Source organism: Salvia hispanica, chromosome 6, assembly GCF_023119035.1.
Source record: "Salvia hispanica cultivar TCC Black 2014 chromosome 6, UniMelb_Shisp_WGS_1.0, whole genome shotgun sequence".
In the NCBI taxonomy this organism is placed as follows: Eukaryota; Viridiplantae; Streptophyta; class Magnoliopsida; order Lamiales; family Lamiaceae; genus Salvia; species Salvia hispanica.
In genome coordinates this window covers 44,876,351-44,903,688 of record NC_062970.1, presented here as the reverse complement: position 1 = coordinate 44,903,688, position 27,338 = coordinate 44,876,351, and the positions used below count along the sequence as shown (strand labels likewise).

Here is a 27,338-nt window from a genome sequence, read left to right as displayed (position 1 = left end):
TGGTTGAGTGTATTAATTGGAGAGAGAAAATTTCTAAAAAAGGAAATGTGTCATCTTAGTTGGGACAAACTAAAAAGGAAAACGTGTCATCTTAAGCGGGACGGAGGGAGTAGTACTTAAGATTCGATTCCATAGATTAATTTCAACAAGAGACCATAAGCTAAAGATGACAGATTAATACAATTCAATAAAAACAAACACTAACATTGATACCATTTTGGAACATAAGCTAAAGATGACAGATTAATACAATTCAATAAAATAAGATTCGATCGATTTGTGCTTGAGCTTTGTCAACTCTGGTAAAACAAAGGTTAAGGTAATACTCTATGTCTCTAATAATTTTGGTTGAATAATGAATAAGTTTAATTGAAAAATAGAGAAAAGCAATGGCTGTCGGTCAAAATTTGTCCTAAGTTCTCAACCATAAAATCTATGCATCAATCAAACAAAACTTATTATGAAATGACAAGATTAGCAACAAATTTGACATTGTTATTTTTGCTCGTTTTAGTTGTAATTGAAACTTCTTTTCAAATTTAGACTGTAAAATAAACTTAATCGAAGTTTACACTGTAATTGAAACCTATTAAAATTGATGTTAGAAATGGGACAAGACTATAAAGTTGCTATCAGTAATTAATTGCACAACGATATTTTTGTGACAGTATTCAATTCCTTCAAATTTGTTAAATACCACAAATTGTGACAAATTTTATACATTATACCTCGAATTCAATTCAAATTTCTAGCCATATTCATCACAAGGATCAAAGATTTAACACAAAATTTGTTATACCCGAATTCAATTCCAATTTTCAGCGGTGTTTGGATTCTGCGATGCAGAGCTTTCAAAACTTTTTCAAGTGCTGTCTCCCTCTTAGAAATAGAAAGTTTCTAAGAATTAATTTAGTTAAAAAAACAAAAATGAAAGGTTTAAGAAATAACAGAAAGCAACGCACACTGATTAAAGAATAATGAAAAGTTATACAACAATTTTTGTGAGCTACAATCACAGCCAATGTAATATAATATGGAAATTTGTTGAGCCACAAATGATGACAATTTGATAGATAACCGAGAAGTTTATGATTCAGTAAATAAGAATCATATAAATAAATAAAATACATAACAATCAATTCTTATGTTTGACTAATTAAAGCTTAGTGACTGAACATTCTGAAACCCCATGGCTGTGAGCGAAATCAAGCTTGGGGTGAAAACAGCAAGTTTAGAAGAAGTTTGTTGAGAACTATAACATGGCACATATCTCCCAAGAGCTCCGGTGTTTTTGGAATAGATAAATAGCTCATCCCATGAGGAAAAAGAACAAGCACTTGTATTTGCAAACAACAAGTCACCATTCACCAAAATTTCGAGCATGTACGTATGTGCACATTGTTCGAGCAAGTTGAAGTCATATTCCTTTATCCAAGAATTCTCATCCCCGTAGATGTTCATTTTCCAAATAACAACATGCTGAAAATCTATAATACTGCATAAATATAGCTGACCCTCCAAAATATATAGTTGATTGTTGCCTTCGCTTTTGCCATTGTAATCACAAGGAATTGAAAAACTGGTAAAGAGCTCAGTTTCAATATCAAAGCAACAAACGAAGAAATTATCTTCCGAATCATATGCGAACCAGTGAAGATTTCCATTCAAAAATGCAGCACAACCGCGATTCATGCGATTGAAACCTGGTTGTGCTGCTACGACGCTTCTCCACAACCCGGCGCCTCTCCCTATAGTGTATACATGACAACTATCCCGATTCCCATATAAAATCTTATATTGTCCACTTATTTTGCTCGTTCCAAAGCCAAAAAGGGAAGTAAATATACTAGTAGATATAGGAGGAAGCTCGACATATTCACGAGTCATTGGATTGCATATAAATAGAACTTTAGCCCATCGATCCCACGCTGAAAGCAAACCATTATCTGAAGCAACTATAACACGACGGTTATTAGCTGAAAATTGAATGTGAGAAGGTGAATCGAATCGGAAGAGTGGCTCTAAGGCCTCATTGCAGACATTGTACCGCATTTCCATGTCTCGATAAACGAAAGCTAGGCCTGGTTTGGGAGTATACGACATCCCAAACTCATCCCCCTCAATCAGATGGCGCCATGATTTAAGAACACACTTGCACGTCATAACGCTCCTAATCGGGAGTCTACCTAAGATAGCTATCGTAATCTCTTCCGGTAGATTTGCAAACAGATCTGCCTTGGTTGTTAACAACATATCTCTCTGTTTCTTTTCTTTTCTTACAGCTAAGCCATCAGTTTTAGCAAAATGTGGATTACTTTCATTCATCATCACATATAGCAGAATCCCCTTCCGAAAACAAAGCACACAAATCTTAGCTAATCATATTCATAAAAAACAGACGCTGCGCAACATCTAACATATTCAATCACAAGAATCAAATCTTAAATATCAAAATTGGTAGATCTCAAATTCAATTCAAATTTCCAGCCATACTCGATTTCAATTCAAATATATTTAACACCAAATTGAATATACCTCGAATTCAATTTCAATTTCCAGCGGTTGAATAACCTTGTGTTTGGATTCCACAATGCAGAGCTTTCAAACTTTCAAACCTTGTTATCTTTCCATAATTTTTAGGGATGTTAGACCATCTCCAACCAGTGGCGGAGCCAGGATTTTAATCTGGGGGCCCAAATTACTATATTAAAATTTGTTGAGTGTTTCCGTCTCAACGACACGGAAATAGCTTTGACATAAGTAGTGCGTTGCGCACTAGAGATAGAAAATGAGTAAATAATTAGTGGATGAGTAATAGAAAATTTGGAGATACGATAACAATGTTGACATCGAAAAAAGTTAAAAATTAATATTTTTATAATAAAGATCATAGTACTATTGAAAGTGATACGTGAGAAGGATTCGAACCCAGCCCAATTGTGTGAATGCCTGATATACAAGCCAACTGCACTACTGCTTCATTTTTAAGTTTTCTATACATATATAATATATATATAGGATAATTCAAATGGCTGGCCCCCCAGGCCCCACCGTGGCTCCGCCAGTGTCTCCAACCATTTCACTAAACTCAAATCTATTTTAGTGTAAATCTCACACTAAATATTAATTTTGCTCCAATTATTTACGCTAAACTCAAACCCAAAAGAATATTAATATCTTTCCATAGGTTTTGCAGTACAGTTGGAAATGCTCTTATTGCAGCCACCAACCCGTGGGTTGGCCCGATTACCCGCCAAATTTATAGGCTTAGGGTTGAAAATATATAACCCAATAAAATTACAACCCTATTAACCCGCAACCCGTTAGGGTCAAATCCGAAAATCCGATGGACTGACCCGAAAACTCAATAAAATTTATATTGTTCTATTTATGACTCCTAATTCGTCTCTTTATTTATTTTTGTAATATAGATAACAACAAAATAACTTTCAACTTTATATTAAATATATAAATTATATATTAAAATTTTATTAATATAATAATAGATAAATAAATTAGTAACTTCAAATTCACTAAAAAATATTTAAATTTCTAAAATATACTTTAAATTTTCTTAAAATGTGTTTATATTTCATTTTGCACAAATCTCAAATATTAATATATGATCATGTTTATGTTTGAGTTTAAGCATATATCTTAAATTATAGAATTTATCATAATAAATGTTTTACATTTCATAAATATATCTAATTTTCATCATTATATATTGGATTGATCGTATGTTAATTTGATCGGTTCCAACCCGATTAACCCGTTGGGCTAGTCCAAAACCCTAGCTTTTAGGGTTACGGTCGAACTTTCATAGCCCAATAAAAATACAATTCAATTGACCCGCAACCCAATAAGGTGAGCTCAAAATCTGTTGGGCTGACCCGATTGACATCCATAATATTTTTATTGTTATTTAGGACTTGAAATAGTAGAAAATTTGTTATAATTACTTATCATATATTTTTTTCTTATTTAGGGCTCTCGGTGGGATTCTTTCCTTTTTTATTTGGGTATATCACGTGCTTCCTTCGTCTGCAAATTATTGTCAAAGTTGTACTACTTGACATGAATTTTAAAATATGTGAAAAAAGTTTAAGTGGAAAAAATTATAAATCTCATTTTTGTATATTAATTTTATAAAAACAAGGTCTATTATTAATAGTGGCAAAAAAAGCAAAGTAGAAAACAAATAAAAATAGTAAATAGGACAACATTTCACATATGAAAAGAATATTTAAACCCTCTAAAATTTCCGCTTATCTAAAAACTGTCGTCATCTTCTTAAATTGGCCACAATCTCATGATGTTAAAATTATATTCACTTTATATTGCTGTCTAGTATAGTAGGTCATATAACTAGTTTAAAATTACTGACAATGACCATCTCTTGTGTAACACTAAAATAGAGTAGTAAAATAGAATAAATAATTAGCTTTAATAGTACTCTAAACACAATCTTATTTTCTTTTTTAAGTAAAAAAGGTACTTCTATAATATAAAAAATTATTCTTTTTAAAATTGAGTTTAATGTAAATAGTTGGAATAAAATTATATTTGATGTGATATTTATATCAAAATGAGTTTAAATTTAATGTAAATGGTGGGAGAGGCTCTAAAGCATGTTATAAGGTTACTAGATTGATTCCATTCCTAAAACATATAGGACTTGTGTGTTGTTATATTTTTGCTGTTGTTCAGTTGATTTTATATTATGTCACTCTATCCCTTTTTAGGCACCACAGGTTTTGTATTGACAACAATTTTTACAGAGTTTTTTCCAATTTTTTACAAATTTACAATGTTTATAGAGGTAGAATCAGAAATTAAACTTAGACTATTAAAAAAGTCTGATCCAAATGTTACATTATAGTAATTGAAAGTTTTTTTAAGAAAATGAGCAGGATATTAATGCGAGAAAACAAAAAAGTAGCAATCTAGTTAATTTAAGTTTAGAAAGGCATCAGTCAATGGGATTTTAACATACACTACTGCTCCTTTTTAATAAAAAGAGAGAAAAAAAATGAAACCTGTAGAACTTTTCTTACATTTAATGGTATGAAGCCAATTAGCAATATTTCTTATTAGTAATATATGCTTATAAATTTTTTATTAGTGATGGTATGACAAAATTATGATATTTTTCTTATTAGGGATATATGCTTATAAATTTCTAAACTTAACAAGGATAGTACAATATTATTAAGTTGTAAATCCAGATCAAATATGAAACAATAAAAATATAAAGCTAATCATTTTTTTTAAAATTTATCTCACTCGAAATATCTATTTTCTATATTTTAAAAAAAAACAAATCTCACTTTATCTTTTTTCATTAAAATATTCAATTATATTCACGAAAAAATTGATATAAGGAAAATATATAAACTAATATGGCAAGTTTCGTATGTATTAAATTTGAAAGCTCCTCGTCTCAATTGAAACCCTCTCAGAAGGTATTGAATTGGAAAGCTCTGCAGCGCTTCTCTTGTTGTGTCTCTCTCGGAATCCGAAAACAAGGTATTTCTATCGTTGGAAATTGCAATTGAATTTGAGACCTATCGATAATTTGAATTGAATTTCAGATTTATCCAATTGATGTTAAACATTTAGCTGTACTTTTTTGTGATTTAATGCGGCTGGAAATTTGAATTGAATTTGAGATCTATCGAATTTGATGTTTAAGATTTGATTTTTGTGGCTGTTATATAGTTTTGGTGAATGTAAGTAGCTCGAATTAAAATAAATTACTGCTAAAGATTGGATTTTTTTTTATTGATACTTGTTATGCATCTGCAAATCTCATACTCTATATTTTTTTCAGCTATTGATGAAGATCACTAACTCTTTGAAAGGGGATTCTGCCATATGTGTGTCTGAGTGTCGGATGATGAATAAAAATTCCCCTGCTGCACTCAGAACAAGTAACAGGCATTTCGCCAAAAAGGATCGGTTGTGGCGTTTAGCTGTAAGAAAACAACAGAAACGGCGTGTAGCTCTAAGAAAAGACTGGAGGCATTTCTCCAAAAAGGATCTCTTGCGGCGTTTAACTGTAATACAAGAACAGAAACCGAAAGATAGGCGTCTTGCTGTAAGAAAAGAACGGAAACGGCAATATATTTTGTCAACAACCAAGGAAGACCGGTTTGCAAATCTACCAGAAGAAATCACGAAAGAGATCTTGGGAAGACTCCCGATTCTGAGCGTTATGACGTGCAAGTGTGTTCTTAAATCATGGCGCCATCTGATTGAGGGGGATGACTTTGGGATGTCGTATACTCCCAAACCAGGCCTAAATTTCATTTATCGAGACATGGAAATGGGGTACACTGTCTGCGATGAGGCCTTAAAGCCACTTTTCAGATTCGCTTCGCCTTCTCACCATCAATCATCTACCGTTAACCATCGTGTTGCAATTGCTTCAGCTAATGGTTTGCTATCGATGTGGGATCCATTATATAAGACTCTATTTATATGCAATCCAATGACTCGTGAGTACGTTGAGCTCCCTCCTCTATCAAAGGACATAATTACTTGCTTTTTTGGATTTGGAATGAGCAAATTAAGTGGGCAATATAAGATTTTATATGGTGATTCCTATAGTTCGTGTCATGTATACACTCTCGGAAGAGGCACTGGGTTGTGGAGAAGCGTCGCAGCAACTGCGCCGGGCATATGTAGACAGCCTCGTGAATCTGCTTTATTTTTTAATGGAAATCTTCATTGGCTGACATCTGACCCGGAAAAAAAATTCTTGGTTTGCTGCTTTGATTTAGAAGCTGAGGTGTTTACCAGTTTTTCAGTTCCTTGCGATTATAGCGGTGATAGCTGTGGTAACAATCGGCTATATATTTTGGAGGGTCGGCTATGTTTATGCAACATTTTAGATTGGCGCCGAGTTATTATTTGGAAGATGAACAACTATGGGGATGAGAATTCTTGGATAAAGGAATATAGTTTCAACTTACCCAGAGGGCGTGCATATTTGTATGTGCTTGAAGTTTTAGCGAATGGTGACTTGTTGTTCGCAATAGCAGGTGCTGATTCTGGGTCTACATCTCATGATCAACTATTTATCTACTCCAAAAACACTGAAGCTATTGTGATGTATGCGACGTATGTGAGATATCGTTGTTTGGAACAACGTTATTCTTCCAACGTTGTTGTTTATACGCCAAGCTTGATTTCACTCACGACCATGGGTTTTCATAATGTTCAACCGTTAAGTTTATTAAATAAACATGCGGATCGGTTGTACTTTAGGTGATTGGTGTACTATTTATTTTTTGTTGTAATAATAGTTCTTATGTATTTTTAGTTTATTTATATGATTCTTATTCATAGCATCCTAAACTTCTCCATAATCTATAAAATTTGTCACCATTTGTTATTTAACAAATTTCTACATTATATTAGATTGGTTGTGATTGTCGCTGACAAACTTCTCGATATACTAGTTTCCCCAAAAATACCCAATTTGGAACCCATTTTCTCATTCATTTTTAGGTTCTGTTTTCTTGGCTTAGATTTACTCTGCTGCCATCTGAGGGTTTCAATCTTTGCTTGTGTTTGATGAAGGTTAGCCTTGTGTTTTTTGAGGAATTAGTTTGAGAGGAAATCTCGGTGATTATGAAGTTAAAACTGTGATTTCAGCTTCACAATTCCTCTTTTAATCTTGTAGTGATTTGTTGATTGGTTCAGACTTATGAAGGGCTACTTTAGAGGAGTTTATTCTTGATTTTGTTTATGTTTGCATTATGTGGAGAAGCTCAGAAATTAGCTTTTGTAATAAATTGTGAATGTTAATGGAAGGAGATGGATAGGTGATGCTGCTGTAGCTAGTAATGGAAACCTTAGTTCCCCTTCTGGGATTGAGGCCTCAACTAGTGTGTTCAATGGGGATCAAATCTACAAGCCTCTGTATTGATTGGCTAGGATCTTTAGTAGGAATTTGAACTCTACTTTTCAACTTCCCCATGGGAATCATTTCTTAGGCTGCACTTCTCTCCATTGGTAGTTGATGGATATAATGTGAATGAGTCTTTCGTTTCTGTTGAGGCCAATGGTTTAAGGTTGGTTTCCGAGTTCAATGTTCCCGGTGAATTGCATATAATAAGATGAACTTGTTTGGATATGTAGAAGCCAACTCCACTGATTCCTATTTGTTGAAGGAGGTATTTCTTGTTTGTGGTGTCAGAATTTGGTGGTTGTGAGCTTCGTTCCATCAAAGGGGCCATTTGGTTTTGTTAATGCTATCGAGGGTTGCTGAGGTAGGGAGTGGTCTGTTTGATGATTCTGTGGGAAGAGTTGGGAGTGGCTGGTTGGAGTTAGGAAAACTAGGGATGGAGACGATGTCTAGGTTGAATGTTGGTGGTTCGTCTATTAGGCCCTCCCATGATTCCCTTCTTTGGAGGGCTTGAGAGATGGTTTCGGGCTACATGATCAATGCGGACGCTGGTACTGTGCCTAACACCAAGGCTAATGTAACCTATGCCAATCCGAACGACACTGTTGTGGCTCCTCTTTGCTATGATCGTGATCCTTCAGGGGTTCAGTACTGCTAATGGTAAACGGTCACCAACGAGCTATCAGAGCACGGACCAGCCAAATGGCACTGTTAGGTCCGGGAGGCGTTTCACGTTAGCTGAGAGATGAGATCAGCAACGAATAACTTTGATGAAGGTGTTCAAAGGGGAGATTGGCGAAGCTGTTCTTGGAGCGATCAAACGAGCCATTCCAAAGTCTCAGCGGGGAATGAACGAGTTTGAGATGCTATTGAGGCTAAGATACAGGCATCTAGTCTCCATACTGCTAGAGATCTGCTTTGGTGCTGCGTTATCTCCATACTGGTTTGGACAGAGGCATCATCCACAGAGATGTCAAGACAACCAACATCTTGTTGGGTGAGGATTTTGGGCTGTCGAAAACTTGCCCTTCAATTGGTACACACGCACGTGAGCCCTGCAGTGAAGAGAAGCTTCAGAAGGCAGCACCTGACTGAGAAATCAGACGTCTACTCGTTTGGTGTGGTCCTGTTCGAAGCTATCTGTGCACGACCCGTGATCAATTCGACACAGGCTAGCGACCAGATCAATCTTGCTGAATCTGCAATGCGTGGATAGATGAATGAGGTGGAGGCAAGCACCATAGTTTAGTGTCTGCACCTTGTGAATCTTTTGGTTTTTATGAGATTTCTTGCTAACTACAGCTTCTAATGAGGCTCAATTCTTTGATTCTTGTTTTGATTTACATTATTTGTTTCTCGTAGTATTTGCAAATTTAAGAGTTGTATGGATTTGTTCAATACTTGTATCAGTTTTGAACTCTTCTTGCCAATCATTGAAGATTTTAAGATTAATTCGATGTTAAAGGTGGGAGGATTGTAAAAACATGTTTTAGATTCTTGTTATTGTAATTCTTTTGTTACAATAAAAATAAAGCCATTTTTTAATCTACGGTGCGACGTGGGCCTTAATATGCGGTACAATGCAATAGGACGTTATCTTTTTCCCGACGAGAGCATTCACAATAGAGAGGGCCCTACCATTCCACGTCAACATTTTATCTAAGGGTCTATCTCGGTCATTCCAAAGGACCTATCGCACTTCCATTTCATTTCCACATAATCACTATTTTATTTTAATTTGTTTGCGCTTCTATATTAAATATATTGTCAAATTAAATACAAAAATATTAATAAGCAAATCTTCGTAATATTGAAAAAAAGAATGCAACGAGATGCAAATTTAAATAAAATTATTATGGGGGTATTTATAATGTAGGAATTATGGAATATAAAAAGATATGTGTAAAGGCCGATGGGAGGCCTATCATCGGCCATCACTCATAGGCCAAGTATCGGCCAAAAGGGAGAGAGAAGCAATGGCCATTCTTAGGCCTTCCACAATGGTTGGCCGATAAGGGCCGATCTCAAGGCCTAGAGATCGGCCCAACCATTGTGAATGCTCTAACAATAGTTGTGTAATAATTTCACCCCTTAAAAATAATTCATTTTGTAACATCTACAAGAATTAATCAATTTGCATTTATAAAATCAATTTGCATTTATAAATATCATTGTACTGTAATATACTCGAGCACAAATCGATCAAATCTTCAGCATGGCGTTTTTTTTTATATAATAATTTTAATACATTTTTCTTTGTTTAATATCTCCATTCTTTTTCTATACTTGTAGTTTTTGAAATAGTATTGCCATTTTATTCTATGTTACACATTTCCGAGAACACTAAAACGTGCTTGCTTTTTGCCGAGCACAAGTAGAAGTGCTTGGTTTTTGCCGAGACCATGTTAAGGTGCTCGCTGGTTTTATACATGATTTAATAGGTGATAGATTGCGTTCAATACCATGACCAATATTTTTTTAACAAAACTAATCGTTCTCACAAAAACTAACCGTATCAACCGTTCGGACCGACCACGAGCGGACGGTTTCGTTGCGATATTGCACGCCATTTCAGCATGGCGATTTTTTTTATAATAAATTTAATACATTTTTCTTTGTTTAATATCTCCATTCTTCTTCTATACTTGTAGTTTTTGAAATAGTATTGCCATTTTATTCTATGTTACACATTTCCGAGCACAATTAAATGTGCTTGCTTTTTGCCGAGCACAAGTAGAAGTGCTTGGTATATTCCGAGCACAAGTAAATATGCTCGGTAGTTTTGCGAGCAAAGGTAAAAGTGCTCGTATTTTTCCGAGCAAAGGTAAAAGTGCTCGGCAGTTTCCGAGCATAAGTAAGGTGCTTGGGAATTGTTGGTCAGGAACCCGTGGTTTTTTTTTAGTGTATAGTCTCTTTTTGATGTGGGTAAAAATTTTCAAAATTTGAATCAATGTTAAGACTTAAGAGCGATGTTTCTTCTTCTTTATACTTGAATCAATGTTAGTGTTTGTTTTTATTGAATTATATTAACCTGTCATCTTTAACTTATGATCTCTTGTTAAAATTAATTTTATGGAATTAAATAAGTACCGTCTTTATGTGGAATCGACTCTTTGTACTTGAATGAATCAATGTTACTGTCTTAATTGTAGTACTTGGTTTCATACACTGAGAGGAGCATTACAACGTGCAATGGCCTCAAGATCTGATCATGCAAGACGTAAAATGAGGATTACCAGCTTGATAGGCTGTAGTTCCGTGGAACGGAGAGCATGAGTTCCTGGTTCCACACGGGATTCAAGTTGCTCTTCACCACAACGAATGAGAAGAAATGGCGTTCACTCTCTGGTGGAAATATTTGCCGGAAACTGTCAATTTGGATTATCTGTCAATAAGGGTTTCGAAGGTGCGAGGAGCAGCAGCACAATTATCCAAAGATCTATCAGAAAACTTCATTATCAGATGAGTTTTCTGTTTCTGCTGCCTCAATGGAATCCCCAAGATTCGTGAGTTGCACAATCTAAAGACATAGTAGATGGTAACGATGACTCAGCCAGAAAAAAGGGTCTACGTTTGATTTTTATTCAGCAGCAAGATTGTACACAACTAACCCCAAATAATATGTTGTAGTTGTATATGATTGCTCCTTATCATCATCAATGTCTATATACCACACTGAAGACTGTCATTTTATCAGAGACAAAACATGTGAAAATAGTCCTAGTCACTCAGAGTCACTACTAGCAGACTATCATTCTTGCAAGAGAATAAGTGATGAATCATAAATCTTTGTGAAGTGTTCATTATTACAAGATTATAAACTAACAAAGGGTAAAGCTTATGGTAAAATCTGGCATATTGAAAATTATATGTATATGAAGTTCATTTAAATGCTATCTATCCCGGCATCTCTAAGTAAGTAATTCAGACAAGCAAAGTATGGAATTCCATGTCATCAAATCCACACAATGTAAAAGTTGGTCAAAATTATACATAAAAATTCAGACTGAACCTAACAGTTAATCACTTAGGGTTATTATTCTATACAGCTTTTCACTTGTTAGCAGATGGGCAAAACACACACACATAAATATGTTATATGAGAATAAATTAGTGCAGTTAGTAGCTAAACCTCGATCCTAATAGAGCTTTGATGCCACCTTCTGACCTCAACCTCATTTGCAGTTTATCTGAAAAACATAGACGAAAAGACTGAGAATCGAGAAAATCACTAAGAAATACAGATTAAGGGATGATATGGGGCAGGGGACCAACTTTGAGGGGACTAAGTCTGTTAAAATGAGATACAGTACAGATCCAATCAGAGGCAACAGATGCCAATTAGCAGTACAAAAATTTAAAAGCCGCGTCACATTATTATGCAAGAAAGAAATATTCCAAGAAACAAAAAAAGGAGAGAGAACTTTACACAGGAACAGCAAAAACATTCATTAATTATCACACACAACACGAACAAGCACAAATCATATCATACATATGGACAAATAAATCTAGGCATATTCCTAAGTTTCAGTAAACAACAATAACCCACTCATAAAAATTCAAGAACCATGAGATTTGCACATACCATGGGAACTCATGAAACACATCAAGCAACATCCTCCTCCTCCGCTTCATCTTCGTACTCCTCATCATCGGCCGTTGCATCCTGGTACTGCTGATACTCTGCAAAGAGATCGTTCATGTTGCTTTCAGCCTCAGTAAACTCCATTTTCATCCATCCCTCCGTCAGTGTACCAACGTAAGTAAGCCTTGCGCCTAAACATTGCTGTGAACTGCTCGCTCACGCGTCTGAAAATCTCCTAGATCGAGGTGGAGTTGCCAATGAAGGTGGAAGCCACATTTTCAGACCCGTGGGAGGGATGTGACAGACACTGGACTTTACGATGTTGGGGATCCACTCGACAAAATAGGACGAGTTCTTGTCTGCATGTTGATCATCTGCTCGTGTTGGTGCTCATCTTGCCACTGCACATAACTGAGGCAGTCAAGTAACTCCCGTGGAGTGGGTCTGCAGCACACATCATGTTTTTTGTGTCCCACATCTGCTGAGTGAGTTCAGGTACTGTGAAAATAGCTCTGTATTGCTGGGAGCCTCTTGAGGTTAAGGGTGCAAATCCAACCATGAGGTCAGAATTGAGTTGGCATGAGAAACTGGAGCATGTGATGCCACTCAAGGTGCCAGAGAAAAGGTTGTTGAGATCGCCAACTGCAATACAACGGCCATAATGACTTGCATCAGAGATACTGCCTGCTAAATCATGTACATTAAAAAATCACCAAAATAAGCAAACTTACAGGAAGGAGCGGAAAGCTTAAGAGTTCGGAAGCAGATATCATAGAGAGCCTCGTTATCCACAAATATACACTCATCCACATTCTCAACGAGCTGATGAACAAACAACATGGCATTGTATGGCTCAACAACAGTGTCAGATACCTTTGGCGATGGAAAGACAAAGAATATCAACTTCATCCTATCCAGAATGGCATAGTTGAAATCCTGTTGAAGAAATATCAGAGCAATGTCACAATCCAATACAATAATCACCCTCAGTTTGCATTATCCTACATCTTATAAACCATCTTAGGCAGAGAATGAATATCATATTGAATTTCTTGCAAGAGAAGAAGTTATGAACTTGGTATACGTATGACAGAAGTAATTGAGAGATATAAATCCACACACTGTATTAAAGTTGGTCAAAATTCAGACAAGCAAAGTATGGTCAAAATTATATATCAAATTCAAACTGAACCTAACAGTTAATCACTTAGGGTGATTATTCTATACAGCTGTTCACTTGTTAGCAGATGGGCAAAACACAGACACACATAAATATGTATATATGAGGTACCGGATAGGATCATAGGGGGTACAAGGGGGTGAGCACATTTTGTTAATCACAACTGAATTCCAGCTTCAGATTTGGTTAATTATCAAACTGCAAATAAATATTTGTCAATCATAACAAATAAAACAAATTCCTATTGTACAGGACTTTTCCAGTAGAATGAAATACAGAAATTTTAGGCAATATTAGAGGACAACAACTTTGCAGTTGTAGTTATTACTTTAGGAGATCAGAAAGACATTGAACAATTCAGATGATGCATGCAGGAGCAAATGTGAAATACCTTCTGCAGCTAAGATGGTTACCACTTTTACCGCATATATCTGTACAGTAGCATCCTCCGACTCAAGTAATGATAATATCATTTGCAATCCAACTGTTATATCAAGAAGCAGATGAATACAATTACAGATACATGAAGATGATCTGAAAAAATGTGACAGAAAGGCCTGATCAGCACCTTATTCATGAAGGTTTGCAGTAGATGCCTGTTCTCCATTATTACCATCTCTAGACTGCATATTATTGGAATCTTGACCAACTGAGGGATTGCCAGAGTTCTGCATAGCCTCTCGCCTATGGACATTAAAGGATCAGATGAAAAGGTTATTACATTTGAATGGGTACTTTTGTTCAAGAAGATATACATATGAGTTATCTACTAAATTATTGAAAATGAATAACACATTAAGCATTCCCATAACTGAAAAAAAAAGGTGTTCACATCTTACTTCAGATCTTTGATTCAATAAATTTATTGCCGTGTTAAAAATGAGAGGAAGTTACCACAACTAAAGGAAATGATGGTTCCAAACCCAACTACCTCAGCATGCTTTTGCTGGTTGATAGTCCACTTCTCCTCAAGCTTCTTAATTGACTCCATATAATCCATTTGACATTTGGTTTTCTCCTCCTAATACAGAAGATAGCAAAGGGCCACAAAACTAAACACATCAAGTAGCTTAGACAAATTCTTTAATGATTTTTTAGGGGATTCAAAATGGCAACAGTGATTGGTGCTGAAACTGCATTTAATAATACAAAACTGGACTACATTATTTCTCCATAAATTCTAAACAGTATTCTAAATACAAGAAGATATTCAGGATTTCATAGGCATATAAGGCATAAGTATACCTCTAAGGCTTCCACATAATTCCTTTCAGCCTCAGCGACACGTTTCTGTGCTTCTAATCTGATTCTCTCAATCTCATTTTCATAAACCTTTTGCTGCCTTTCATTCTCGGCCATAAGTTTATCAATTTCCATCTCAAGTCTCTTTGCCAAACTCTTGTAGTCAAATTCTTCCTTAATCTTCAGCATGTTCTCAACTTTCATAGCCTGGTATAAATCAGAATTTGCACACATATTATGGTTGAAACCTAGTTTCAAAAAATAGACTTCTGTTCTTTCTAATTGAAAGTATGTGAAGACTTCAATATTTACTTAGCTCTGGATCACAATGTCTGCCACTAACAACTCACCCTTTGCCCAAACATTATGGTACTTGAAGTCTCTGCTCGATGACGTGGAGAAGGACCGATTGTGATAACTAATGAGGTTCTGGATGTCCCTGCAGCATACCAGCGAATACCAAGTCAGATCAACCAAGTACAAATCATATCCTGACTCTGTACATATTGATATATATATAGGTTAAAACAATGTAACTATGAGTAGATATACATTACCGATTTTTGAAATAGGTTATGCGAATGTGTGATACTATTCTTTACAAAGTATCATGACAAATTACTGAAGTTGTTCAACGGAAGTTCACACAATATATTTTCAAAACAAGCACTAACTCTGACCTCCAAATGAATCTTTAAGTAACCTTGTAAGCTTTGAATCGCGAACTGGGACGTGAGGACTGTTTTCTGCCAAGGCATTTATACATTTCCCTAATGCACTAAGTGAAAGATTTATAGACTTGGCTTCTTCTAGCATGTGTCCCTCGCTTCCTTCAAGAAACAATAAAAAGCTTATCAAATTATAATTCCAAATAGTTAGCCACTGAACACAATATTAATCAATGAAACGAGCATGGACACATCTGACTCTAATCTAGAGATGGACAAACAAATTTTTAGATTCAGCATCAACAAACTCAATCCAAGATTAAAAATAAAGTCCAGAGGCCATTCATTCCTGCTATGGCTCAAAGTAGGTTAAGAGGAGCAGATTAAAACTGATGTGGGTCTTAGATAGAGAGTTTCAAATACCAGATTTATGAATGCGTTCAGAACCAGCAAGATCTACCACGATCAGTTTCCCTTTACGTAGCATAGGAGGCCTCAAATTACCAATTGAGCGATTTTGTGCATCAAGAGAAAATTCATCCCTGTCCACTACAGACTTCTTCACATGTACCTATACTATGACAAATGAGTATCAATGTTTCATAAGCACATAGGCCAGAATAAAAGGCAACCAAAAAATTTAGCTGTCAATACTAAGATTTACCATCAGAAGGGCATGACTCCGAGAAGATTCAGTGTTCAGTTTAGTGTTGGCAGCAATCCTATGTGCTTCACCTAAGCGTAAGAGTTGCATGAAACTTTGCTGGTCTCTGATCTCCCAGACAGTTGCCCCAGGCAAAGAAACATCACCAGTTTTCTGGTCCTCAACAATTGATATATTATCATTTGCTGGGTTCAATAAATCCTGGATGTATTCCATATAAAGCTACACAAAAAAACAATATTTCTATATAAGAATAACACTAAAGAATATGAAGATCTTCTAGAAATAACTCATTTGGACAAAGAAAGATGTTTGTAATGATGGAACCAATGTTCAAGCATGTAGGTAGCCAGTTCAACCTGCAAGAATGAAACTGAGATAGAATCAGTTTCAGGTGAGATATTTGCTAGTATATCCTCCATCGCACGAACCATTATGCCCCGAGCAGAGGTATCTTCATCACCTAATCGGCCGAGAGTATAAGTCTTCCCAGTTCCAGTTTGACCATAAGCCATCACTGTCCCATTGTAACCCTCTAAAACACTCTGGGAAAGAAAAGAAACAGTACAGAATCTACAATCAAGAGAGAGTTCAAAACAGCTTCTGTATACAAAAAAAGTATTCCATTACTAAGCACACTCTTTCAGTCTGATGGTGGAAATTTTAAACATGAACCATATGCTGACATAAAAATAAACATTAGATATTAAACCTATCCATTTGCGCTTTTCTGTAATCTGTTAATATCCACGAATACGAAACACACCGAGCCTTTTTAGCACAACAAACTTGCTTCAGTATGAAATGCTCGATATGTAGATAATAATAAAGCTCTGCCAACTCACCTCAACAACAGGTTTGTTAAACAAAAATACTCATCAAGCTTCCTCTTCAGTGTTGATATGCTTCTGTGACTTGTATAAATCAGCCACCTATATAGAGCAACCAAGTAATTTACTAAGGAATTCAAGCACAAAGTTAAGATTGAACATAAAATGCATGTATAGCAACTACCATATTTGATGTTGAAACCTTGCTTGAGTCACTTTTGACACCAACGAAACTAGTGAAACATAGACAAATCCCCTGTGTTAGGAGCAAAAAAGAATTAGGATGAGAACAGTTAAACCAAAGCAAGCACGGAAAGCAAATTTTAAGCAAGTACCTTATCAGGCTCTACAACACCAAAGCAAGCACGGAAATCACTACTAGTAGCAAGTAGCGATGCTTTGACCTCCCAAACCTAGATATAATTATCAACAAACCAAATTTTCAAAATTCAATCATTCAGAAACATTTTAGATGTGATTAGCAACAAACAAAGTGTATAGATACCTGAGAGGGTTCAAACCACACATCAAGACTACTAGTCTCACTTGAATACTTGTAAGATGCCTGCAAATTCATTCAAAGATTGGAATATTTCAGAACTATGTGAATGAAAGCAAATAAAGAGTCTACCCTTAATACCTTAGGCTCATTAATAAGGTTCGAGCAAAGACCAGATGAAAGTTCTTCAATCTCGGCCTCGGACAAAGTAGAACCTAAGAACGGGAGAATATTACATGTTAGCTAGAAAAACATCAAAAAACAAAAAGATAGATAGATAATTACCTATATAACAAATAGCCTCATATTCTTCTTTAATGTCATCATAAGACGCCAAAAGAAAAGATGAATAAGCATCTAGTACGACAAAAAAAAACAAAAGTCAGTTTAAAATCAAACAAAACAATCACGACAAAAACAACAAACTAGTAAATTCGTCTCTACCTCCACTGTCTTCTTCTCGAATGGCAGCAATAGGGATCAGATTTAGGTCATACTGAATCCTAACGAACAAATCTTTCTCCAAAATAAACCAATCTCGTGGTTGCTTTGATGGCTGATAAAAAGAATCTGAAATCCATCTCTTCAATACCAAGCTATATGCAAAGAAATGACACAATTAGAAATGAAATAACATATAAAACATGATTTGGAAAAGGATTAACCTTGAATTCGCATCCTTTAAAAAGGATGGTATAGTCTCAAGATCCTTTGATTCTTTAAAGTTAACAAGCTCAAATGAACCTGTCTTTGTGTCAAAGGAACTGCGAAAAAGCTGCAAAAATCAGAAGAAAATCAAATTAATAGCAAAATAAAATATAATGTTTAATAATCATAAGTAGATGATACATGTAAAGTTAAGCAAAAACCTGAATTCTTGATTCAAATTGATCCATCAGACGAGACATCCCATTAAGGTAGAGAAGGTCAGTGACATATACACTAACATTACAGTTAGAGTCTTCACAAACGACCATTTTACATTCTAATATGAAAGATTCTATAGATGGTTTCTTCAGTCTACAATTGGCAGAAAAAAAAGGTATAAGTACTAAAAAATGCACAAATACTAATATTTAAGTGAAATAAATATACCTAGAGATAACTTCACCAACATCGGAATACATATTTGTAACACAATCATCGTTTACAAATATGTCAATGCGTCTCCCATCCCCATGAATCTACAACAAAAATTAATATTTACTAAAAGAACAAGAAAAAATGATTTATAAGCAATTAGTCAAAGGAGGTTAAATCAAATACCTGAGCGCATACGGCACCTGGGATGTACGACTCACATACCAACTCTACCTCATTAAAATTTGTATAAATTTCCAGCAAATCATCTTTCACAGCAACAGGCTGCTTGAGCTTGACAGGAATCCCGGGGCCAAACCCAATAAGTTCTGGAAAGTCCTTGTAATCTCCAGTAGAATGAATTGCATCCACAAACAAACTAACTCTAGGTCGCAATTTGTAAATCTGCTTACTAACTCTGACAGCCTACAAAACCAAACAGTCAAAAAAGCTAACATCAATAGCAAAACAGAACAGCTTGGTTAAAGGGTTGGTTGAAATTACTTTTACAAGATGTGTAGAAATATCTTGTGGAGGGATGTTCTTGTCAGCATAAACAGCAGCACGGGCCAGAGCTTCCACTAAATTTGTCAAAGGGATGGGATCCCATGGTGGCTGCAATTAAGAATGATATATATAAATAGAATGATTAAAAGATAAGACAAAACTCAACAGTTCACCTGAAGAAACTGAACCAAAGTTCTAGCTTCAAATGTAGATGAAGCATTGAATAACTCAAGCAAAATATACATCTTGTAGTTATTGCATTCTTCCGTTCCACTATCCTAAGATACAAAATAAATCAGATTATAACTAGAGAATAAAATATAACAAAATATGTTTTAAACAAAGTTTCATTATTATAACATAAATAGTTACCTTAGCATACACTTCCAGCTTAAGAAAAACATGCCCAATGGTCAAGGGTCGACGAGGTCTTAGCAGCACCGGCCTATTCAATTCAGCAACTAAAGCTAAATCATTACCATTCTCTTTTAGGTTTCGTTTTATAACTTGCTTGGTCTTTTGAGATGAATTAGCTATCGCACGTACAACAACCTCCCTAGAAGCACTAATACGATAGGAACCATTGTCGTCGAAAACCTTCCTAGCGAGTAGGCATATCACAGCAAGCAGATCAGTGGGTGATGACTCTATGACAGCCCTCAGAATATTGGTTAAGCAACTATCCCATTCATCAACCTCTGAGAGAGCTACCAAACTATTCGCTAGAAAATCAAATGGGATAACATTACCAAATTCCCATTTAACTACATCAGACACTGAAAACTCTGAAGAGTGTTTCTTAAGCTCCTCAATAATTGAGGGCGAAGCCATCTGAAATAAATGGAAAACAGAGGATGGAAGTTAATAAACAGTACATAAACTAGATTAATTTCATGTAATTAAACTATATTTGTCTAATATAGTGAATCTACATAGAGGACCATGTTTCTTTCCAGGGCCTGTAATTAACTATAACTTGAAAGCTCAATCAAGAATAGATTATATAACATTATAAAGGTCATCAGCATCAATTGAACGTCCCCACATTGCTAAACATATCCCCCACCTTTGCACAAAACAACCCCTCAGCACTCAAATGTCACCTAAATGTTCTAATTTCACATAATTTTGCTCAATTTTAGCTACACAGAAACTGTATACAACCACACAGATTCAAATCAATCACTTAAACATGCTTCAAAAAATATGGAAGTTAATGAAAATGCTTCATACTTAATAATTCCTAATATAGTCCATGAAGTCAAAACTAGATCGCAATATCGCTACCAAATCAAGTAGTCAAAACTAGATCAGTTATGGAATATGCTTCATAATAAGACATTTTGAGATGAACATGGAACGAAAACGCCAAAAGTGATATGGAATTGGAATTTCAAACAACAAACTGCAGATTATTGAATAAACAAAATGTATAACCAAACAGAGGTGTAATTTAACAATTTCAACAATGTAACACACAAAAACAGAGCGAAAACAGGAAACAAGCGGATTGGAGAAGGAGATTACCCGCGGCGAAGACGGAAGAGACGTGAAATGAGAGAGGGTTTATGATCACAGAAGAGACGTGAAATGAAAGAGGGTTTATGATCAGAGAGGTTTTATGCTTAGTCAGCCTAAATTGTGTGACATAAAGTTTTGTAAAAAAATCTTATTAAAATATAAAATTATAAAAATAAGTAACGAGATAGTAAATTCTTTTTTTAAAATGTCAGTCAACCAAATAAATATAAAAATCCTAGTATTAATTTTTAACTCTTACATTATAGTATTTTATTTGTGAATAGAAAATGTACAAATAATGAAAAAAGAAAAAATAAATTGCGTCATTCTACCCGATGCAGAAAAGATGAATTAAATAGTATATTTCGAGAAAGGGGGAATATCATAGTAGTATTAGTAATATGGAAAAAGAAATAAAAATTGCATCCAATTGATGAAGAATCCACATTTGAAGTTTTGAACAATACAGACTGCACGATTCCATTAGATGAATAGAATGCAACATTTGAACAATGGAGATTGCATCCATTGGAGTGAATGCACCCATTTGAGTAATAGAGATTGGATCCATTGCATTGAAAGCAAACACTTGAATAATAATACTAGTGAAAAAAAAAGATATTGCATATGCAACCATTTGAATGAACAAGAGATCAAAAAAAAAATGTAATGGATGCATACGAGAAGAAACAACTGTTAAAAAGGAGAAGAGATTAATGGGGTGTTTAGGAGATGAGATAGTGTTAAGAAATATGCAGTATTTATAGGAGAAATGTGATAGCTTCGGTTCCTTATTAACCTAATTGAAATTAGTAGGAGTATTAGTATTAGAGTGATGGGCTATTGATAAATATATTTATTACGTAACGTTTAATTTTGCTTATATTTTCCATGGGTTGGAACGGATCAAATCGCTACAATCAAGGAGTTCATCAATTAAAACAAATCAAATTAGTATATTGATATGGAATTAAAAATAATACAGACGTATGAAGATAATCAAATTAATAGTATAAAGAAACATATATATTCATTTCTAGTTATAAGTTTCACATACATGTATAAAAAATCAAATTCAAATTAGTAATGCTAACCCGTCATCAAAATATTTAATTGAAGGTAGCTATCAATCTTAAATACCATGATTTTATTAGTAATACTAAAAGTCCCAATCATCGTAATAAATGAGACTATCCTTTTTTTTTTTTAACAGATTGCGTGTAAGTGATGTATAAGAGATAAATAAATCATAATGAGTCAATCGTGGATAATCACCTTATTCTTCAATCCTACCATATTCGAAAGCTTAGAATGAGTCAATCGTGGATAATCACCTTATTCTTCAATCCTACCATATTCGAAAGCTTAGTCCCTAAGAGCACTCCCAATGCACTCGGCGATAAAAACCGGCGTTTTAACGCCGGGTATCGCCGAGTATTCGCCGGCAATGGGGAGAAGTCGGCGTTTTTCCGGCGTTAATTCGGTAGAATTAACGCCGGTTCCCGTTTTAACGCCGATTTATCGCCGAGTGAACGCCGGCCACTGTAGGGCGCGTTCGGCGTATTTTCGGCGTTTTTTTTTTTTTTTTTTTTTTTTTTTTTTTAAATACCCAACTGCTATTTTTACTCCCCTATATATAATTCCTCCTCCTCCATTCATCACACACAATCTTCATTTTCTCAATCTTCTATATTCAATCTTCAAAATTATGAGTTCAAATAGGAAAAATTCCCGAAAAAGTAAGGGTAAGGGCAAAGAGTTGAGTTCGCAAATTCCCAACACTGATGAAGCAAATGAGCAGTGGATGAGCTCGTTGTTGTCGATGGGTTCTCCTCCCGGCCAATATCCATATGCGGGTCCGTCTCCATTGCAGACTCCTACGCCATGCAGACTTTCTCGGTACTTCCAGTCTGCCCTCAGCATGCCCTCTCCAGCCGACGATGTGTATCGCCCCCAGATAGTCACATTGTTGTTCAACGCCCCTGGATCAAACCCAGGCGACGAAGAATCTCAGGCCGCGACGTACACAACGGATCCGACACTCAGCACGGACGACTACGAGGTGGAAGAAACGCCCGCCGAGCCGCCTTCCAGGAGCGGGAAGGGGAAGGCGCCGGCGTCGACGGCTGCGACTGATACGGCTTTCGATGAGAAGCCGAAGCGAAGGACTACTTACACTCTCGAAGAGTCCGAGCTGATAGCCAACTGCTGGGCGGACACGACGCAGGACGCGGAGCGCAGCAACTACCGGACTGAGATCATGTTCTGGGCGCAGGTTACGGAGAAGTACACGACCAACAAGACTGCCTCGATGAAGGACCATGGCAGTGAGGCGATCCGCCGGCATTGGGAGCGCCTCATGAGGGACTGCGGCCATTTCAACGGTATATATTCTAACTTGATGACGAACATGACGAGTGGCCAGAACGAGCACATGGTCCGAGATGAGGCCATCCAGATGTATAGTGGCCAGTTCTTGTCGAAGGGCTTCAAGTATTGGAAAATCTATGATAGGCTGAAGGATCTCCCCAAATTCCGGACGGAGATGCACAACGCGCTGCACGGGAAATCGGTGCGCTCGCGACTTAGCGGTGGGGAGAGTAAGGGAAGCGGCGACCCCCATCGACTTGACTGGGGATGGTCCGCACGAGCGCCCTGTGGGAGCGAAGAAGGCGAAGGGGAGACGGAAGGGGAAGGGCGCATCGTCGGATGCCCAGTCGGAACCCCAGTTCATACAACAAGCCACGCTTTCTGCCAATGTCGCCAATCTGACGCAGCTGTACACGCTGTACTTCACCGGCGGCGGAACCCCAGAAGAGAAGCAGTCCCTCTGGTCGACCATCCAAAATATGAAGATCCTGATGGGCCTCCCGCCGGACGCCCCTCCCTCTTAGTTTTTTAAATCTTTGTTTTTATGGTTTTTTATTTGTAGTTTTTTTTTCTCGTTGTATTATATTTTCCAATGATTAATACAACGATGAATTGTTCATTATAAATTTATTTATTAAACACATTTGTAGGTAAAATTAAACAATATTAAAAATGACGATGTAAAAATGAAATGTTGAGTTAGGGAAAAATAAGGGAGAAATAAGGGAGAAATCATTGGAGCAGTTGGCTAAAAGTTGGCTAAAAACTGGAGATAAATTTTGGTGCTGATGTAGCACTGATGTGGCAGGAGTTAGAAAGAAATAAGGGAGTTTGTAGGGAGAGCAGTGGGAGTGCTCTAATTATTCATGTATTCTAAAGCACGACAATTGGAATGCGACATTAACTTTCCATTGTTGCAATCATGCCAATTTCACTCCCTTCCTTAATTTATTGTACATTTGTACTACCAAAAGTTTAGGCCACTTTTCAACAAAAGATTCTTTAAAATATCACCTTATAGAATAGACTTTCACAAATATATTGGTTACTTTTTTGGTTTTTCTCTATTTCTATTACTACATTTGACTACATTATAATTTATATTATCACAATTTCTAAAAATTTATCACTTATTTCTTTTTCATCCGTTCCTAAAAAATTATCGCATTTCACCTTTACTATTTTTGGTAGTGAACCTCGCATTCCACTAACGCATTCTTATTCACATTTTTATTATAAAACTAATATATAAACATGCGACACACGCGCCACTAAATTTTCCAACCCACTTGCTATTACATTTCGATCAAATGGTGTTAAATTATTGCTATTACATTTCGATCAAATGGTGTTAAATTATTAGGAACAACGGGAGTTTTTTTTTTCATTACGTTTAGTTAGTGTCACTAACTTCTCTATCAATATTGACTATACTTCTGACCGTTGTTAGTTGTTATCATACATATTTTTTGTATTTGTCACTCATTCTCTAATATCATATTTGGTAGTAGTAGTTTTCTATCATGATGTACTTGCTTTTGAGATCTGTCAAGACTCAAAACCGAAAAATACCTCAAAAGTTGGGCCCCAAACACAAAAAGTTTAAAATTTGGCCAAATAACGGAATATATACTAAGGAATAAAAACTCACATATATACTCTTTTAACTTCGTTTTCGTAATACTTTGTAATTTGACATACTCAAAGAAAAGGTGAGAAAAGAGAGATGGCTTAAAAGTAAACTGGATTAAAGAAATATGTTAATCATCAAACTGTTAATAATCTATATAAAGAATTAAAAAATTGATCAAATGTAAATAACAGTTAACCAGAATAAAATATACCTAAAAGTGCCTAAGCTATAGTTACTTTCTCAGTTGTCAGATGAGATGAGAAAAACAAGATGAATAATTTTTATAATATCACAATCAATGAAAACTAAGTTTAGAGAAAAAAGGATGACAATACGGGTGAAGATAGAGAAAATAATGGCTACGATATGAGTTATCGCAACTTTAACTAAAAATAAAATATCACTAATCAATGGAAGCTAAGGTTATTAGTATAATACTACTAATTTTTACTATGACTTTTATGCATCATTTTTCTTCTTCGAAGTATAAGTTCAGTATAGAGTGTTTAAAACAAGACAACTAATTAAAAAATAACTCACATGTCAAAATATGTTGCATTATTGAATATTGGCTGACAAGGAAAACGGCATATAAAACATACTATTATTCTTGTTAAGATGCCCAAATTGATTTTTGTTCATTTAAGTTAGCAATAATATCTATCTAACTACATACTGAAAGGGTTGCAGATTATTATATTCATTCAATTCTCGTATGAGAAATCAGATTATTCCTCTTGGAAAATGTAAATATACTTTTAATAGATAGAATCAATAATAATACTAATGAAATCGAAGAAAGGAATTCCAATAACTTAGAGAAATCATCCTCGTCAATTTCGATTCGTGTGTCAAAAAGTGTCTCTAAAAAAAGGCGCAAATTCTAGTATGAGATCTATTATTTTGTCAAATTTCTTTAATTTAATTTACAAATCGGATAGTAAAATCAAATCTATTTATATAATTATATTTATTACTTATAACTAGTAAGAGCGAATTATGATCTTTTGAGGATATGCGTGATATGATGAGAGAATAATACACTGTCCCATACATATTTTGTAAGATAGTTATTTGTGTCAAATAATGGATTTTTTTCAAACCTATATAAAAAAATTATTTTTTCAGGCTTTGTTTTTAGTTAATTGTTTTTTTGTCGTTCAAAGTTTCGACGTTTAGCGTACCATACTCAGTTTACGTTTTAAAATATATCTTTTGTTTGAAACGCGATGTGTATTTACACGACATATTGTATTTGCTATAATGAAGTGATAGTAGAATTTTTATATAATGCTTTATCATTCTTTTTTTAGTTAATTATAAAAGTTGTACTTCGTAATTTATTATTTTAGACAATGAGTAAATGACAATAAGATTTCAGTTTTTTTATTTAAAATACAAGTTTATAACATATTTTATCAATGCAACGGATGGATTTGATACATCTGCTATATCAATATTAATGTACTTCATTAATATATATATTCTTCACGATTTTTTAACGATTATAGGGTTTAGGTACATTTTAAGCCCCTTTTACGTCCAACAAATTAAAATAACGAAAATAGAGTTATGATTTGTTATGATTGGAAATATGTATTTGCAGTTTGATCATTAACCAAATCTGAAGCTGGAATTCAGTTGTGGTTTTTGTCAGAAACAAAATGAGTTGTTTGGTCTTTTTGATGACCATGGTAAACGTTGAGAACATGTGAACAAGTTACATTGTTTTAATCTATAGTCAGGATATGATTTGAACTTATGCTGCAGGGAATTTCTTGTTAAATTGGGGAGTATAACTATCCTATACAATTATTTGAATTCATTTATGTTTATGTGTGTTTAATTAATTTAGTGTTAATCCAACAAGCTTGTAACTTTATCTCGGGTGCTTTTAACTTTTAAGTGTTGCTATTTGTGCTCTTGTTTGCATGAGACTTTGTATCTTTTAGAGTAGGATGTGAAAATCAGTAAATTGCAATGAGGGAATTTCTTGTTAGTTTTGCTCAGATCAGGGTAAAACCAATTTTATTTAACAACACACATAAATAAAACGATCAAATTCATAAACATAAGAAAATAATAAATTACTTGATTAAATTACGAATAAGAAGATTTTTTGAACCCAAATAAAAAAAAGAGTAGTGATAAACGTACATAATTGTACGTACATAACCGAACTTTTTTAAACATTTTACATTGAAAATCATTTTATAAACATTAATTGATTTAAAATAAATTTCATACTAAAAATTTTGCAACATTTCAAGAAAGATTTAAAATTTGTACTTAAATATTTGTATATTTAATAAAATATATATTTTCTACTAAATATTGTATATTAATTCAAATCATAGTCGAAATCATGCTAAGATTCGACATAAAATTTCTATATCACTTCTTTGTTATTGCTACATATATTACAATAAATAAAAAAACTAACTTTTAATTAAATTCACTTAAATTTAAAATTTTTTAAAATATTATGTACATGTACAATTATGTACATTTATCTTTTCCCATTATGCAATTGGCTATATTATTTCTTACTTTATCAGTTTATGTATTATAAGTTAATTTTCCTATTTTTAAGTCAAGTATTATATACTTGTGTTAGTTTATGTGACGTTCGGTTATCATG

General features: G+C 34.8%; 4 protein-coding genes and 2 pseudogenes across 4 annotated transcripts; 2 read left to right on the top strand and 4 right to left on the bottom strand.

Annotated features, from left to right (window-relative positions):
* Positions 1–1,152: 1,152 nt before the first annotated feature.
* Positions 1,153–2,325, bottom strand: LOC125195476 (F-box protein At5g49610-like). Its single transcript, XM_048093622.1, has one exon. It carries the CDS (start codon positions 2,323–2,325, stop codon positions 1,153–1,155), a length of 1,173 nt encoding a protein of 390 aa, XP_047949579.1.
* A 3,101-nt stretch (positions 2,326–5,426) lies between these two features.
* On the top strand, positions 5,427–7,331 carry LOC125194011 (F-box protein At3g07870-like). Its single transcript, XM_048092001.1, has 2 exons — positions 5,427–5,529; positions 5,834–7,331. The coding sequence occupies exon 2, from the start codon at positions 5,840–5,842 to the stop codon at positions 7,274–7,276; it is 1,437 nt and encodes a 478-aa protein (XP_047947958.1). The 5' UTR covers positions 5,427–5,529; positions 5,834–5,839; the 3' UTR covers positions 7,277–7,331.
* Positions 7,332–7,581: 250 nt separating this feature from the next.
* On the top strand, positions 7,582–9,242 carry LOC125195475 (annotated as a pseudogene).
* A 2,650-nt stretch (positions 9,243–11,892) lies between these two features.
* Positions 11,893–14,380, bottom strand: LOC125194013 (annotated as a pseudogene).
* A 161-nt stretch (positions 14,381–14,541) lies between these two features.
* Positions 14,542–17,116, bottom strand: LOC125194012 (kinesin-like protein KIN-UB). Its single transcript, XM_048092002.1, has 8 exons — positions 17,103–17,116; positions 16,617–16,802; positions 16,258–16,479; positions 16,017–16,164; positions 15,606–15,755; positions 15,276–15,364; positions 14,929–15,132; positions 14,542–14,704 (listed from the first exon to the last, which is right to left on the bottom strand). The coding sequence occupies exons 2-8, from the start codon at positions 16,770–16,772 to the stop codon at positions 14,546–14,548; spliced, it is 1,128 nt and encodes a 375-aa protein (XP_047947959.1). The 5' UTR covers positions 16,773–16,802; positions 17,103–17,116; the 3' UTR covers positions 14,542–14,545.
* A 2-nt stretch (positions 17,117–17,118) lies between these two features.
* LOC125194010 (DNA ligase 1-like) lies at positions 17,119–20,748 on the bottom strand. Its single transcript, XM_048092000.1, has 15 exons — positions 20,701–20,748; positions 19,546–20,004; positions 19,347–19,451; positions 19,171–19,281; positions 18,853–19,092; positions 18,682–18,770; positions 18,456–18,606; positions 18,252–18,361; positions 18,031–18,182; positions 17,872–17,943; positions 17,728–17,801; positions 17,593–17,652; positions 17,423–17,500; positions 17,272–17,343; positions 17,119–17,189 (listed from the first exon to the last, which is right to left on the bottom strand). The coding sequence occupies exons 2-15, from the start codon at positions 20,002–20,004 to the stop codon at positions 17,136–17,138; spliced, it is 1,827 nt and encodes a 608-aa protein (XP_047947957.1). The 5' UTR covers positions 20,701–20,748; the 3' UTR covers positions 17,119–17,135.
* Positions 20,749–27,338: the final 6,590 nt, after the last annotated feature.

Coding starts and splice junctions, on each gene's coding strand:
- LOC125194010 (XM_048092000.1), bottom strand. CDS start 20,004: ATGGCTTCGCCCTCAATTATTGAGGAGCTTAAGAAACACTCTTCAGAG. Junction 17,944..18,030: donor TCGAGAAGAAGACAGTGGAG/GTAGAGACGAAT, acceptor TTGTCGTACTAG/ATGCTTATTCATCTTTTCTT. Junction 17,653..17,727: donor ACCTTATTAATGAGCCTAAG/GTATTAAGGGTA, acceptor ATGAATTTGCAG/GCATCTTACAAGTATTCAAG.
- LOC125195476 (XM_048093622.1), bottom strand. CDS start 2,325: ATGAATGAAAGTAATCCACATTTTGCTAAAACTGATGGCTTAGCTGTA.
- LOC125194011 (XM_048092001.1), top strand. CDS start 5,840: ATGAAGATCACTAACTCTTTGAAAGGGGATTCTGCCATATGTGTGTCT.
- LOC125194012 (XM_048092002.1), bottom strand. CDS start 16,772: ATGGCTTATGGTCAAACTGGAACTGGGAAGACTTATACTCTCGGCCGA. Junction 15,365..15,605: donor ACTTAAAGATTCATTTGGAG/GTCAGAGTTAGT, acceptor GGTATGCTGCAG/GGACATCCAGAACCTCATTA. Junction 15,133..15,275: donor CCATAATGTTTGGGCAAAGG/GTGAGTTGTTAG, acceptor GATTTATACCAG/GCTATGAAAGTTGAGAACAT.